The following is a 16,692-nucleotide window of genomic DNA, read 5'->3' on the forward strand; positions in this document are numbered from 1 at the left end:
CCACCCTCAATCCCTGGCCCTGAATGCCAGCATTTCTAATCTACTGGCCTATGAAATGGTGTCATTCAGGCTGGTGGACACAGACGGCTTCAAACAGCTCATGTTGCTTGCTGTCCCACAGTATGTTGTTCCCAGCCGCCACTACTTCTCCAAGAGAGCCGTGCCTTCCCTGCACAATCAAGTATCCGATAAAATCAAGTGTGCACTGCGCAACGCCATCTGTGGCAAGGTCCACCTAACCACAGATACGTGGACCAGTAAGCACTGTCAGGGACGCTATATCTCCCTAACTGCACACTGGGTAAATGTAGTGGCGGCTGGGCCCCAGGCGAAGAGCTGTTTGGCGCACGTCCTTCCGCCGCCAAGGATCGCAGGGCAACATTCTTTGCCTACTGTTTCCTCCTCCTCCTACTCGGCTTCCGCCTCCTCTTCTTCCACCTGCTCATCCAGTCAGCCACACACCTTCACCACCAACTTCAGCACAGCCCGGGGACAACGTCAGAAGGCCATTCTGAAACTCATATGTTTGGAGGACAGGCCCCACATCGCACAGGAGTTGTGGCGGGGTATAGAACAACAGACCGATGAGTGGTTGCTGCCGGTGAGCCTCAAGCCCGGCCTGGTGGTGTGCGATAATGGGCGAAATCTCGTTGCAGCTCTGGGACTAGCCGGTTTGACGCACATCCCTTGCCTGGCGCATGTGCTGAATTTGGTGGTGCAGAAGTTCATTCACAACTACCCCGACATGTCAGAGCTGCTGCATTAAGTGCGGGCCGTCTGTGCGCGCTTCCGGCGTTCACATCCTGCCGCTGCTCGCCTGTCTGCGCTACAGCGTAACTTCGGCCTTCCCGCTCACCGCCTCATATGCGACGTGCCCACCAGGTGGAACTCCACCTTGCACATGCTGGACAGACTGTGCGAGCAGCTGCAGGCCATAGTGGAGTTTCAGCTGCAGCACGCACGGGTCAGTCGCACTGCGGAACAGCACCACTTCACCACCAATGACTGGGCCTCCATGCGAGACCTGTGTGCCCTGTTGCGCTGTTTCGAGTACTCCACCAACATGGCCAGTGGCGATGACGCCGTTATCAGCGTTACAATACCACTACTATGTTTCCTTGAGAAAACACTTAGGGCGATGATGGAAGAGGAGGTGGCCCAGGAGGAAGAGGAGGAGGAGGAAGAGGGGTCATTTTTAGCACTTTCAGGCCAGTCTCTTAGAAGTGACTCAGAGGGAGGTTTTTTGCAACAGCAGAGGCCAGGTACAAATGTGGCCAGACAGGGCATACTACTGGAGGACGAGGAGGACGAGGATGAGGAGGAGATGGAGGAGAATAAGGATGAAGCATGTTCACAGCGGGGTGGCACCCAACGCAGCTCGGGCCCATCACTGGTGCGTGGCTGGGGGGAAACGCAGGACGATGACGATACGCCTCCCACAGAGGACAGCTTGTCCTTACCTCTGGGCAGCCTGGCACACATGAGCGACGACATGCTGCAGTGCCTGCGCAACAACAGCAGAGTTGCCCACATTTTAACGTGTGCGGACTACTGGGTTGCCACCCTGCTGGATCCCCGGTACAAAGACAATGTGCCCACCTTACTTCCTGCACTGGAGCGTGATAGGAAGATGCGCGAGTACAAGCGCACGTTGGTAGACGCGCTACTGAGAGAATTCCAAAATGTCACAGGGGAACAAGTGGAAGCCCAAGGCGAAGGCAGAGGAGGAGCAAGAGGTCACCAACGCAGCTATGTCACGGCCAGCTCCTCTGAGTGCAGGGTTAGCATGGCAGAGATGTGGAAAAGTTTTGTCTCCACGCCACATTTAACTGCACCACCACCTGATACGGAACGTGTTAGCAGGAGGCAACATTTCACTAACATGGTGGAACAGTACGTGTGCACACCCCTCCACGTACTGACTGATGGTTCGGCCCCATTCAACTTCTTGGTCTCTAAATTGTCCACTTGGCCATAGCTAGCCTTTTATGCCTTGGAGGTGCTGGCCTGCGCGGCGGCCAGCGTTTTGTCTGAACGTGTATTCAGCACGGCAGGGGGCGTCATTACAGACAAACGCAGCCGCCTGTCTACAGCCAATGTGGACAAGCTGACGTTCATAAAAATGAACCAGGCATGGATCCCACAGGACCGGTCCATCCCTTGTGCAGATTAGATATTAACTACCTCCCCTTAACAATATATTATTCTACTCCAGGGCACTTCCTCATTCAATACTATTTTTATTTTCATTTTACCATTATATTGCGGGGCAACCCAAAGTTGAATGAACCTCTCCTCTGTCTGGGTGCCGGGGCCTAAAAATATCTGACAGTGGCCTGTTCAAGTGTTGGGTGATGTGATGCATGATTCTCTGCTATGACATGAAGCCTGAATCTCTGCTATGGGACCTCTCTCCTCTGTCTGGGTGCCGGGGCCAAAATATCTGACAATGGACTGTTCCAGTTTTGGGTGACGTGAAGCATGATTCTCTGCTATGACATGAAGCCTGAATCTCTGCTATGGGACCTCTCTCCTCTTTCTGGGTGCCGGGGCCTAAATATCTGACAATGGACTGTTCCAGTTCTGGCTGACGTGAAGCCTGATTCTCTGCTATGACATGAAGACTGATTCTCACCTTGCAGAAACCATTATTTTAAATGACTTAGTAAATGTTATGTTTTAAATTAATCCCAGTTTACAAAACGAATCTGATAAACCAGGAACTGAACAACTCTGCACAGCACACAACTGCACAGGACACATGACTGCACTGCCAGCCTCTGCACTGCACAGCCTAACTTAGGTCTGAGCTAAGCTATTTATACACACTGATACTGCTCCATCCTGTGGAGAATCGAGTATAGTGCACCCTGACTAGGCCTGTATAAAGGATACTTGCATGCAAAATCACATTGTGACATGGAGAATATGACAGGAGATAAAATACAAAATACAGGCATATCACATGACATTAATACATGGTAAAAACACGTTTGCGGGGCCCACGATTACTTGAGTGGGACACTGCATACCCCCGTACTAAAAACATGTGTCGCCCCCGACACATCCATTAGTAGGAAGACAGTCATCTGAAAAACACCAATACATACGCCATATACAATCACCTCCAAAAAGAGCAAATATAAAATGTTGGCTTTGCAAATGTAATACAAATACATTATAGGCAAATATGTCACATAATACATATCAGTAGTTTGGGTGAATAATGGGCGTCGATATCTTTCAGTGCTTGACGGGGAAATATGGGTGAAGATCATAAGTAAGAGCAATTAAGAGTCCTTGGAAGTATTGGCATATATCAAAGTGCAAATATAATATTATAGCATATAAAACTTTTAAGAAATAGTTTAGTGCAATAATCACAGAAAATGTCTGTCTGGGCATATGGCTTAAAACATTATAAAACATGGTCCATTGCAAAAATCCCTAATCAACCTGAAAAGGGGAGTAAAAGGGAAAAATGTGCAAAAATAAACTGGCACAACGGTGATGAAGAATATTGTAGTGTTCAGTAGGGAATCCTGAAACGGGCACAATGAGGCATTGGATCAAAAGAGGGACTTCAGGAACTTGTCACTAGCCATGGTGAACTGGCAGCAGCTAAACATTGTAGCAACAATGGAAATCCCAAACTGGAAAAGTCATGGCAAATTGGATTTAGTGAGCAGGCCTATTCATAAATAAGTATCCATTCCTCCTTGGTCATCAAAGATGGTGAATCCAAGCTCTGCTTTTAGCTGTGGTCAGTAATTTGGATTAAATAAAGGGTTAACCTTTGCAATGGCATTTGCTGGTAAGTAAATTGGGAAAGGACCTACCCATTGCATTGGCTCTTTAGGTTGTGGGGCAGATGCTTCTGGTAGCATAGGATAATTTTCTTGCAGATTTTGAAATCATAGGCTCATCAGGGATAGCTTTAGTATTTAAAGGTACAGTGTCAATTGGCTCTGATGTAGCAGAGTCCATAGGAGTGCGGTTTTTCTCAAGTGTTTACATTTGTTCACACTGACCATGTTGAATCTGGTCTGTCTTGAGTGCAGCACTGTGGCGTAGATCTTCTAGATGTGCCTCTAGTCTGGCAATTCCTTCTTGTAGGTTTTGGACTTTGGGGTCAGGCTCTGTAGCAGCAGTTTTCATCTTTTCTTGGCACATCTGGTCTAGGTAAGCAGCGAACCGTTTTTGGTTTACGATGTCTTCTTGTGTTTGAACTTTGCGCGGCAGCTCCGGTGATGGATATGGGCTGATAGGGCGCTCCAAGACTGTTGGTTGCCAGAAAATATTAGGTCCAATAAAGGTGGATTTCTCTTGGTTACTATTATGGATCGGCTTACTGGGAACCCCTGGGGTAGTTTCAGGTAGTTCATCGGCTTCCTCCCAGTTTTCTTGTTTAGGCTGCGGGCGCGTCCTAGCAGTGGCGTACGGACTTCTCAGGCCCACTGCAGGGGTAAATTCAACGGGCTCACCTTCTCAGAGATTGTGCAGGTATCCTGGCAAGTATCTCCGTTTCACCGATCTGCGGTTTACATATAGATCACGGCCAGTGGTGAGATCTTTTATGAAGCCGAGCCCACGATCTTTTTCAAAGGTAATGACGGTGCCCGACCTCCGTTCCAGGCGGGGCTGACATTCTCTTGGTTCTTCATGTATGGCTTTGGCAACTTCTTCAAAGTAGATTTTAGCTTGTGTCGTTTTGCGTACTGCAGCGGCACGTATCTCTTGCATTAAAGTAGGCCATAAAGGATCGGGCCTAGGAAAACCTCCATTCAACTTAGGTAGGAGCAGGGCGGCCTCTCCGGTCCCGGAAAGTAAGCTGGTGGCTCACCCATTTCACATGCTGCGGCTCCGGGCTGTGCATCGGCAGATGCTGAAGTCTTGGTAGTTGCTTCGGTGCCCATCGCTCTTGGGAGCACAGTCTCTGACATGCTTGCAGACCGCAGGACATTCAACCAGTCTCTCCATTGCTCCGTCAGACTTCCTCTTTGTTCAGGCACGCCTCCTAGGTAGACCAGTATAGGGGAAGCGGTGCACATATTGTAAACAATGCTAATGAGGCTTGGTCTGTGGCGCAGCAGAAATATTTCTACCGTTTCTTTTCAAAATGCAGTGGCGCCAAATTTTCCCGCTTTTAGGGGGGAGTGTCTTTAGTTTTTACCGCCAAGCTGCTCAATGATGGCACAGCAAACAATTACAAGTCCTTCGGCGGCCATTTTAAATGCAAAAACAGTCCATTCAAATACAGCAAGCAGCGCTACTGGGACTTTTCAAAAATCCACAATTTTACAGTTTTAACGATGCGGTTTTGTAGTAGATGAATAGCGCAAACACATGCAGACAGTCTTTAAGCAGTTTTAACAGTTCTTTGGCCCAATAGGGCTCATTCACAATTGGCAATCCACAATAAAGCAAGGTTTTGCAAGTCCTGTTCTCACACAGCGCCAATTTCAATAATTGCAGTGCACAAAAATACAACAATGCACAAGTCCAGTTCATTAAAGGCACAGAGGAATATTGATCAGAAATCCTGTTTGTGGTGACGCCAATTTTAATTATGCGGTATGCCAGACCTTGCAGGGGAATTATGTGTGAGGTCACGGTGTGAGCAATAGGTGGGCCGAGGTAAATACAATTCTGGTTACTCGCGGTTATGTCGTCCCTGGGCAGGCTCGCATAAAAGTGAAAAGGAGAACGGCGCAGAGATTCTCTGGGGCACACTCTGGTGTAAGGGAAACTGGCCAAATGTTGGTTTGAGGTGCCCTTGGTGGTCTGTATTAATGTGTCAGTGGCAATGTCCCTTGTAATCGTGACGCCAGTACCTTTTGTATGGAGGTACAACCATTTACTATAGTGTTAATAGAGGAACTGAGTCTGAGGAAAGCAGGGTGAAACTCCAAATGGCACTTTACTGATGATGACTCTTGATTACAATACCTACATAGGCATTAAACAGTCTCTTGATACAGTCCGGCATTAAGCACAATCTCCCATAAATATGGGGAAAGGGAAATGCAGATCCTCGTTCCTCGTTGAAGTACAGGCTCTTGTAATACATAAGAAAGCTACTGCTCAGACTAGGCTTGTAATAATGAAAGTCTTACACTGGTAACAACTCCGGCCTGATCCTAATCCTTGAATAAAAAGGTGCTTTTCTGAATCCTGAAACTTCTATTCCAATGTTGTTCTGACAGTTGGCCTGACGGTCCTTAGAGTTTGAACTGGAGATGTAGATGCTTCAAGCTATCTCCTACACCTACTACAAAGGTGCCTAATAAGTCCTCAGGTAATGACTATCTTGATAATCCTTTGTCTTGCATTAAAACGTGATAATTCCTTAAATACTCGGCTGCATACAGTCTAGACATTGGTCACCCTGGAAGAGCGCTCTATAGGAGTGGATTGCTCACCTCTAGGAAGAATACTTGCAGGCTTTAACCCTGGGTTATGGAACTGACAGGGACAGAGTAGAGAGGCCAGGAATAGGCCTACCTCCAGGTATTCAGCTACATTGCTGTTGCTTTCTGAGTAGGCTCATGAGAGAACTGCGTTCAACTGAACTCTCACTTGGATTTACCTGAGCCCATCTGCACTGGTTTGGATTCACCTAAACCAGGAACTGAACAACTCTGCACAGGACACAGGATTGCACAGCCTAATTTAGGTCTGAGATCAGCTATTCATACACACTGACACTGCTCCATCTTGTGGAGAATCGAGTGTAGTGCACCCTGACTAGGCCTGTCTAAAGGATATTTGCATGTAAAATCACATTGTGACATGGAGAATATGACAGGAGATAAAATATAAAATACAGGCATATCACATGACATTAATACATGGTAAAAACACGTTTGCGGGGCCCACAGTTACTTGAGTGGGACACTGCACAAGGAATACCTGGTTCCAGATGCTGTATTGGATGGATGAACCAAGCAGGAGACGGTGTGGTCCAGACGTCTGTGTATAGAGATATTTGCAGGGTATCCTGCCATGGAGGGATGTACTGTAATGCCCTACCTATCTATTGTCCCTAATATTCAGCCATATACAACAGGTAAATGGTGCCTCATAGAGAAACTATGGCAGGCTCTGGGGCACCTTTACATTTATTATCTTGGTTGCTTTTTATTTCATTTTAAGCAATTTTTCAGTAATTGCCTTTGCAAATACTGTATTCTTTTTTTCACACACTTTTTCTATGTATGATACATGTGATCCCCGACAAGGATTGCAGCATACACATGGACATAATGGCACTTGTACAGGTGCCTCCTTCACCCATTATGGTAGATTGGGGTTTTGATTGAAATCATCACCATAAATGTTGTCATTTAACTAACTAGCCAGATTTTTTTTTTACTGTATGAAACGCGCAACATCAGGGGCTATGGTTTCCAGGACGCCCTTATTTTCTGGATACTCGGCTGCATCAGTGCTCCCTCCCCTACCTCTTCATTGGTCCACTCCGCCCCTCGTGACCGCATCACATGGCGCACTCCCCTGGATGACATGTGACTTGGTCACATGCTCCAGACATCACGTGGGACGCGTTATCTGCGGCAAAGGAGGCGGGGCTTAATGGAGGGTGCGCACAGGACTGACCTTTAAAACGCCACAGTAACCCTTGGGCAGTTGCTGGTAAACTTCCCCACAACCTAGGGCAGCATTTTTTCCGGTTATATCCAATTCAACGGGTGGATGTGCATTAAACTTAGGACATAGCCAACCCCTTATCACGATGGACGGTTTATTTGTTTTTTCCTAACCTTCCCTCTAGTTTGAGTGGTTTGCTGTGGAACTAGGCTTACAGCCAGTTTCACTTGTCCCTGATGTGTATCCACCGAAGAGTCCGGTGGCAATGAGTGGACAGAAACGTGTCACGTCGGGAGTATTATTTCAGGGACAATACTAGGGAATTTTCAAAATATAGGGATAGGTTCCGGACAGGGTGCTCTGTGTTAGATAGGTAGGGCACTACAGTATATCCCTCCAGGATTTAGGGTTTATTTAGGGTTAGTAATCTCCCTACCCTGCAAATATCTCTATACACAGACGGCTGGACCACACAGTCTCCTGCTTGGTTCATCCATCCAATACAGGATCTGGAACCAGGTATCCCTTGTCTATTGTCGGACCCTTACCTTCGTATGCTACAGGATCCGGTAAGGCTGTTCGGTTATTAATTATAGTAGACCGATAACCGTTCAGCTAATTTGCTTGATTACCAGCGGTAGTTGTTATATCTCATGCTTTTGCACTGTGGTGTATCAAATGTGTTATTTACATTTTAGCATCTGTGACTATTAAAAGTTAAGTTTTATAAATTATCCTCCCCCACCCCTAATGTTTGGTGGGTGTCCAGCCAATTTTCAGGGCAATTGGAGACCAATCTTATTCTGCCAAAACCGATTTAAATCCAAACCTGAACTTTTTGAAAAATTCCGTGAACCTGAACAGAACCAAACCTTGACAGGTTCGCTCATCTCTAAACCACATGTCAATTTCCTCTCAATTTCCTATATTATTATTTTTTATCTGCAGCCAGAAGGAAGACGTCTGACACAGACCGTGACATCAGTTGTTTTGGAGCCAGAACTAAAAGGTTAGTAAATTCTATCAGGCTGTGGTGTTACCTTATACTCAAGGATGAGAATTTTTGGGGAGAAATTGAAAAATGATTACATCACGGATAATTTAGCTGTTCCTGTTATGTTTAAAAAGCTGTGACTCTCTTCTTATTGCTGATTCATATACAGGAGGAGTACAGGAAGAACAGTTCTCAGTAGATCCCAAAAATATTGTTCCTAATACAGAAGTTGACACCATTGTAACCATTCAAGGTGAGCACTGATTAGCTAACCCTGCTGTTACAGTATATAGGACACATCTACTTTGTGTACAGAATGAAGAACATGAAACAGTGACTGTTTTCCTTGTCTGATATCATGACTTATATCTCCACAATCCCCAGGAAGCCCAATAAGTGAAATGGTAGATAAATCCATTGATGGTGTCAATCTGAACCACCTGATCAATGCTCCATATGGATGTGCCGAGCAAATCATGATGACTATGACGGCTCCCCTGATAGCCACACATTACCTGGATGTCAGTAACCAATGGCATAGGGTAGGACTCGAGCGCAGGGATCAGGCCATTCAGTACATCAAAAATGGTAAGATATTCCTCAGTTATTTTTTATTTCAAGAGTTAGAGTGCACGATTCTGTTATCAGGTTCGAAAAATTACCAATCCAAAACATTTGATTGAAAAAGTTAACCTCAGAGCTACCTTCTTGATCACCAGGAGGTACAACTGGTTTACTTGATGATTCCAGGTGACCATTCATGAAACCATGCCCCAGTCTTCATGGGACCATAATAATATTAATTCAGGTTGGTTGCATATTCTCTTTTTGTACCAGTGAAGCCTTAGAGAAGTCATGAGGCTATCATTAAGATTTTTTTTTTTTATTTCAGTTTATCTTTTGAATTATAATTAGAGGCTAGTCTAAACCAAATAGAATTATAAACCTATATACTTATATGACGCACATAACCATAATGTCACTACTAGTGGGTACATGACATTTTTATTCTCTACCCGCATTGTGCCATACGCTTATGGGCCTGGCAGGATGTTCTTCTTATGAGCACTGTAAGTGTACAGTGTTGGCATGGTGGGTGGTCAGGCAGAGTTCACAGTCCACTCACAGTGGGTTTTAACTGTAACATACAGTTGACACCCTGCTGCAATGGTTGGGATTGAAGTAGACTCTAATCCCAGCTGTTTAACCCTTCAAATGTCGCAGTCAATACCATTGAGTGCTTTTACACAGGGAGTGGGTGTCACGAACCGGCAGGACAGGTAGTGAATCCTCTGGACCAGAGAGGCGATGGAGCGGGTTGTACTAGAGGACCGATTCTAAGCAGTTAATGGTCTTCACCAGAGCCCTCCGCAAGGCGGGATGGATTTGCCGTGGCGGTAACTACCAGGTCGTGTCCCCTAGTAGAAACTCGACATCTCTGGCAGCTGATAAGGCGTGGTACACAGGGAGAAGGTAAGAGCGTAGTCGGACGTAGCAGTGGTCAGGGCAGGCGGCAAAGGTTCAAAGGCGAGTGGACGGTAGCAACGGGTACGGCAACAGGTAAGGCAAACTAACATCGTAGGGAACGCTTTCTCTGAGGCACAAGGCACAAAGATCCGGCAGAAAGCTGTGGGAGGAGAAGGTATAAATGGGCAGTGCACAGGTGCAGCCTAATTAAGTCAGCACTGCCTCTCACAACCTTAACCCTTAATAACCCCTTTGGACCAGGCACCAATCACTGGTGCACTGGTCCTTTGAATCTAAGAGTCCCGGCGCGCGCGCGCCCTAGAGAGCGAGGACGCACACGCCGAGACGCTGGAGTGCTGCCTGGGGGCATACGCTGTGAGCACTCCGAGGCCAGCAGGGGACCCGGAGCGCTCAGCGTAACAGTACCCCCCCCTTTGGTCTCCCTCCCTTTTTGGTACCGAAGAACTTGCGGATGAGACTGCGGTCCAGGATGTTCTCCTCCGGCTCCCATGACCTCTCCTCAGGACCGCAGCCCTCCCAGTCGACCAAAAAAAATCTTTTCCCCCGGGAGATCTTGGTCGCCAAGATCTACTTGACAGAGAATATATCGGAGGTACAAGCGACAGGGGTGGGAGAAACAAGCTTGGGAAAAAAACGGTTAAAGACAGCAGGTTTAAGAAGCGAGACATGGAAGGAGTTGTGGATTCGGAGGGAGGAAGGAAGATGGAGCTGATAAGAAACTTGATTGATACGACTCTTGATTTTATAGGGTCCCAAGAAACGAAAGCCCAACTTGTAACTTGGGACCCTAAATCGGATGTACCTAGAGGAGAGCCACACCTTGTCACCCGGACGAAATTCCGGTGGAGATCTGCGTCTCTTGTCAGCTTGAACCTTCATACGGGGGGAAGCCCTGAGGAGAGCAGCGTGGGTTTCTCGCCAGATGGAGGAAAAATCCTGTACAAGACTGTCAACGGCAGGTACAGAAGGAGGAGTGGGAGACTGCGGCAGAGGTGGAAGAGGATGACGGCCAAAAACTACAAGGAAAGGAGACTTGTTAGAGGCAGAGGATTGTTTGTAGTTGTAGGAGAACTCCGCCCAGGGAAGTAGATCAGCCCAGTCATCATGGCGTGAGGATACAAAGTGACGCAGATAGTCACCCAAAATCTGGTTCACCTGTTCTACTTGGCCGTTAGACTGAGGATGGTACGAAGAAGAAAAGTCCAATTTGATCACGAGCTGAGCACATAGAGCCCTCCAGAATTTGGAGACGAATTGTACCCCACGATCCGAGACAATATGTTTGGGAAGGCCATGGAGACGGAAGATGTGTTGGAAAAATTGTTTGGCCAACATGGGTGCAGAGGGTAGACCGGGCAGGGGTACAAAGTGAGCCATCTTGGAGAAGCGATCCACCACGACCCAAATAACGGACTTGCCATGGGAGGAGGGAAGATCTGTAATAAAGTCCATGGCGATGTGAGACCAGGGAACTTCAGGAACAGGTAGAGGCAAGAGGAGACCCGCTGGTTTCTGGCGAGGCGATTCATACATTTATGAGAGAGGTATAGCACACAAAGAGAACAAGGAGCGAACCACAGATCTAGGGGCTCTCACCTAAACTCCACATTAAGACCTCTAGGGTGCAAGCTATCCAGGTCATAGATCAATCGCAATTCTCTTTTCTTCAGGATTGCTAAATGATCACCGCCTCTTCTAGGAAGTGAAATCTGGTCAACAACCAGCATCTTAGATCCCGTTCAGAATGTTGAAGGGATCCATGTCTAGAAACTGGTAAATCAGTGCGTTTTTTCCTTATTGAGTTTCTATGATTGTTCAACCTCAACTTCAATTCTGTTGATGTTTCTCCAACATATATTAAGTTGCAAGGGCAAGCCAACACGTAAACTACATATGATGATGAACAGGTCAGATGGAATTTAATGGGATATTCTTTATTTGTAGATGGATGTATAAAAGACCTGGATTTACAGATGTAGCGACAATTGACGCAGTTGAGACATGGAAAACATCCAAGTCCCGAATGCGTCAATGTTCGCTGCATACTGTTTTTTTTAGGGCCTACATCTGCTCTAACTAGATGGTCTTTAATATTTTTATTTTTGCGATATGATAAAAGGGGAGGAAGTCTGAATTCAGGTACATCCTTGATGGATCTACTTAGAATACTCCAATTATCCTTCAAAATGCGCCCTATCGCCATACTGCGATCGGAGTATGTGGACATGAATGGTATCCTTTGGTTTTTTTGAAGGGTAATTGGCGCTTTTTCTGTGTTAGTATGCAAGATTTTACTTTTTTGTTCATCTAACAATCGACGGGGATAACCCCGTTCCTTGAATTTACCTGCCATCATCTCTAATGTTGTTATTAACTCAGCCTGATCCGATACAATGCGCTTCGTACGCAGAAATTGTGAGTAAGGGAGATGTTTGACTAGGCTGCGGGGGTGGTTACTTTCAAACCGCAAGAGCGTGTTCCTGTCTGTTGACTTGACAAACAAGCCCGTACAAATAGAGCCATCAACCAATTTGACATTAATGTCTAAAAATGACAATTGCGTCTTCGAAAAAGATACTGTATATTGAAGGTCAGAATCCATGCCATTTAAGTATACATGGAACTCACTCAATTGTGATTCCGTACCTGTCCACAGGAGGAAGACGTCATCTATGTACCGCCACCACCTCAGAACATGCTGAAAGTGGTGGGATGCATAGATAAACTCCTCCTCCACGTGGCGCATATATATTTGAGTACGTTGGGGCCACATTTGACCCCATCACAACGCCGCGTTTTTGATTAAAGAAAGTATCTTGGAACAAGAAGTAATTTTTCTCCAGAATCAGTCTCAACATAGTATTAATAAAATACTTTGCATTCTGTGTTAAGGGCGACTCATCCAAATATTTGTTGACGGCAGCAATACCCTTCTCATGTCCTATTGACGTGTATAAAGATACAACATCAAAGGACACAAGTGTTAAAGTCTGCACGTCACTCACATCCACTGCTCTGTTGTTGCAAAAATTCCCCTGTGTCTTTAATGTATGATTTTCCAGCTGTCGAAAAATCTCTTAGTAGCTTGTCTAGGAAGATAGCTATTCTGCTAAAAACAGAATCAGAACCGGATACGATGGGGCGGCCGGGGTCCATAAGGCTTTTGTGGACTTTAGGCAATATGTATATAACTGGAGTGATCGGAGATGGTACCATCAAATACTCCTTTAATCCTTCATCTATAATGCCCCCGACCACCGCATCGGATAGGTTCTTTTTGATAATATTCATGATATGGAATTTTGGGTCACCATGTAATATACCATACACATTTGTGTCACTCAATTGGCGTACAATTTCCTTAACATAATTATGCGTATCAAGTACAACCACCTTATCGGCCTGTTTGATCATTAAGTGAGGGTTATTCTTGAGTTGAGATAGAGCCTCGATTTCTGCAGTAGTGAAATTAGGATTACTTAATCTATCTATATCCCCCGAAAAGGATTTTAACTCTCTTATATCTCTTTTGACTGCAGAAATATAGGCCTCTATCGCAGGCTCATCCACAATAGGGAAAAAAATCACTTTTATTAGTTAAGCCTACTTCTTTAAGTGAAAGTTCACTCGAGCATATCTGTGTATTAGCAGTACGTCCCTTAAAAAACATTTTTAACTTAATAGAACGAAAAAAATCATTTAAATCCATTTCCAGGTTAAACCAATTTACCTTGGAACTCGGGCAGAAAGTAAGTCCTTTAGACCAGACACTGTGTTGGGCTTCAGTCAGTTCAACTGAGGACAAGTTAAAGACTATGGTCTCTTTCTCTGTGATGATGCCTTCATCGATTGTAATCTGGTTCTGTTGTATCGCTGTTTTCCCTTTTCTTCTGAACCTTTGGCCTCCTCTTCTGGTTCTTGTTCTTTTCTTTTCTTTATATCCAGGTCGCTCCCTAAAAAAAGTTTTGTCTTCATCTGTGGATGACTGTGTATTTTTTCTTTTTTTCTTATTGTCATGGTTGAAGCTCATATAATGGCGGGTCTGTTTGCCACGTGTAAATATCGCCTCTCTTATAATCTTCCGCATCACGTATCCATTTATTCCTTTTACCTTCCTCCAATTCCATCTGCAATTTAGATAGCTGATTTTGCATTTCATCTTTATAATGTGTGAATTCATCAGTAGATAATTGTATCTGTAATATACGTTCCACCTCCATTAAATCATCAGTGAGTGAAATTACTTCCAGTTGTAGGAATTCAATGTTAAGTAAAATATAGTCCAATGAATATCTATTAGATAATGTTTCAAAACGCTTGCAAAATCATTGTTGGGAAAAAGATTTGGGCGTAAATTAGAACGCATTCCTCTCGGGATCTTTTTTTTTTATAGTATTGTCCCAGTGTAGCCATATGTAGCTTCGTTGCAATGAGACGCCTGGATAAGGTTACATACTTGCGTTTAAGTTCTTTAGCGGTGGGAGCCTGAAGAAAGGAGGCATCACTCCCAATTCCCTGCATTATGCGATCAACCTCCTCAGCAGTATAAGTGCCGCCATAGGGTGTTTCCGTGTAAGACATAATGAATACTTCAGGTGTGCTCACTCACGGTGCCGATGTGTATAGAAGGAGAGAATCCAACGGGAGCACCAACCAGGATGTTAATTATATATCTCTCACAGCCAAATGAGACCGATTTGCACCATATTTGGCACATACATACCTCAGGTGTCTCCGGGAAGGTTTTATTAAAGGTCTCAGTTCTCTAGGATGTACCGTTACTGAGATATTTCCAAAATGCGCATTAGCCAATAGGAGCTCACAGGTCCTTCACTCGTATCCTAAGTACCATACACACGGTCACATGACCCTTATTAGCCAATAGAAGCTATGAGGTCTTTCACTCCTATCCTGACATACACACGGCCACTTGACCCTTAGTAGCCTATAGGAGCTCCAGGTATTTTACTCTAATCCTAACTGCCATACACACGGTCACATGACCCTGAGGGCTCATTTACATAACCTTAAGGGCTCCGTGCCCGTACTGCGGACCACAAATAGTGTTCTGCAATGTACGGGCACCGGCCATGTAAATCCTGTATTGTGGTGTGGAGCCAAAAGTACTTGAATGGGTCCACGATCCACAAGATATGGCAAAAGTTGGGACATGTCCTATCTTTTGCGGTGCGGAGTCGCCGACGTGAAAGCCCATGGAAGTGCTTCATGGTGATTCTGTGGACTTCTGAACCATGCTTCCATTTCGCAAAAGATAGGACATGTCCCATCTTTTGCCATATCTTGCGGATTGCGGACCCATTCAAGTTAATAAGTCTACTCCGCAATATGGGATTCACACAGATGGTGCCTGTGCATTGCACAATGCTATTTGTGGTCCGCAGCATGGGCACTGAGCCCTTGCATTTGTCTGAATGAGCTTTTATTAGCCAATAGAACCTTGCAGGTCCTTCATTCAAATCCTAACTGCCATTCACATGGTCAGATGATCCTTATTGGCCAATAGAAGCTTGCAGGTCCTTTAGTCTTGCCATACACACAGATTTACACCAGGTTTCCATAACAACACTTATCCTAATGATATGCCCCTAATCTCTGACTTGGGACAACCCTTTAAGAAAATTGTTTTACGGCAGCGCCATAGGTAATAGACACAATAGTCAGGAGGAGACCTCATTGACTTTTATGGTAGTTTTCTAGGTATGCTCTGTGATCTGTGCAGAGTTCATTGTACAGGAAGGGAATAGATAAGCTCTGACAATCACCACATATAAACCTTAGCATTTTTTTACAGACCAATTCAACATCTTATTCCCAAATCCTCCAGTATAAAGAATTGAACATATAGCTGTATTGTAGTGCTCATGGCCCGCTTTTGGCTCACAGTAAATCTATGGAGGTCAACAGAAGATTATGTGACAGAAATGCAACCTGCTTCATTACCATAATATAGAGACATTCTCCTCTAGAAGCAGTGATACGCATGAACGTACTATGCAGTTACACATGGGGTGCCTATGGTTCCATAATGAAAACATAGGGACTCTGTATCTCCATTTAGGGTCTGTGCATGTGACAACTCTATGGTGAAGGATCTTAAAGGTGTTAAATTTGTTCTTGGCCTGTATGTCCAGTCACATTAGAGCACCTAGACACAGACAAGGCTCCTGATGTGAGATGTACATTGATATACTCTATGTGCTTCTTTTGACAGGTGTAATGCAGCAACTGACATACGCAAAAGAAGATGCTTCATATGGCACCTGGGCCAAAACACCTTCTAGCACATGGTATTGTACACATTTACCATTGGTTTAACTGTTTGAAATTATTATCTTTCTTTCTTTTACGACATGAAGTTGGGATATGAATGGGATATTATAACTACTGATGTGGAAATTCAAAGGTGTCTACCTCAGAGAATAAAGGGAACATCACTCTAAAGCTATGTTGGTGCTTGTTCCTAGTATTGTTCGGTGTTTGGTGAATCGTCATACATCCTAACTAATAACATGTCGGACAAGTCTGAGGAGGTTAAGGTGCAATTTCTCCTTTAACCACTTTAGGACCACAGGTTTATACCC

General features: G+C 45.1%; 1 protein-coding gene across 1 annotated transcript in view; it reads left to right on the top strand.

Moving 5' to 3' along the window:
- LOC120986498 (complement C3-like) overlaps positions 1 to 16,692 on the top strand; it is a 445,179-nt gene that overhangs the window by 270,568 nt on the left and 157,919 nt on the right. The window contains exons 25-28 of the mRNA XM_040415121.1: positions 8,557 to 8,617; positions 8,772 to 8,855; positions 8,987 to 9,190; positions 16,323 to 16,398. Of these exons, the coding sequence (XP_040271055.1) occupies positions 8,557 to 8,617; positions 8,772 to 8,855; positions 8,987 to 9,190; positions 16,323 to 16,398 (425 nt within the window). The remainder of the gene's footprint in view (positions 1 to 8,556; positions 8,618 to 8,771; positions 8,856 to 8,986; positions 9,191 to 16,322; positions 16,399 to 16,692) is intronic.

The sequence above is a fragment of the Bufo bufo genome, chromosome 1 (genome assembly GCF_905171765.1).
Source record: "Bufo bufo chromosome 1, aBufBuf1.1, whole genome shotgun sequence".
Taxonomy (NCBI): domain Eukaryota; kingdom Metazoa; phylum Chordata; class Amphibia; order Anura; family Bufonidae; genus Bufo; species Bufo bufo.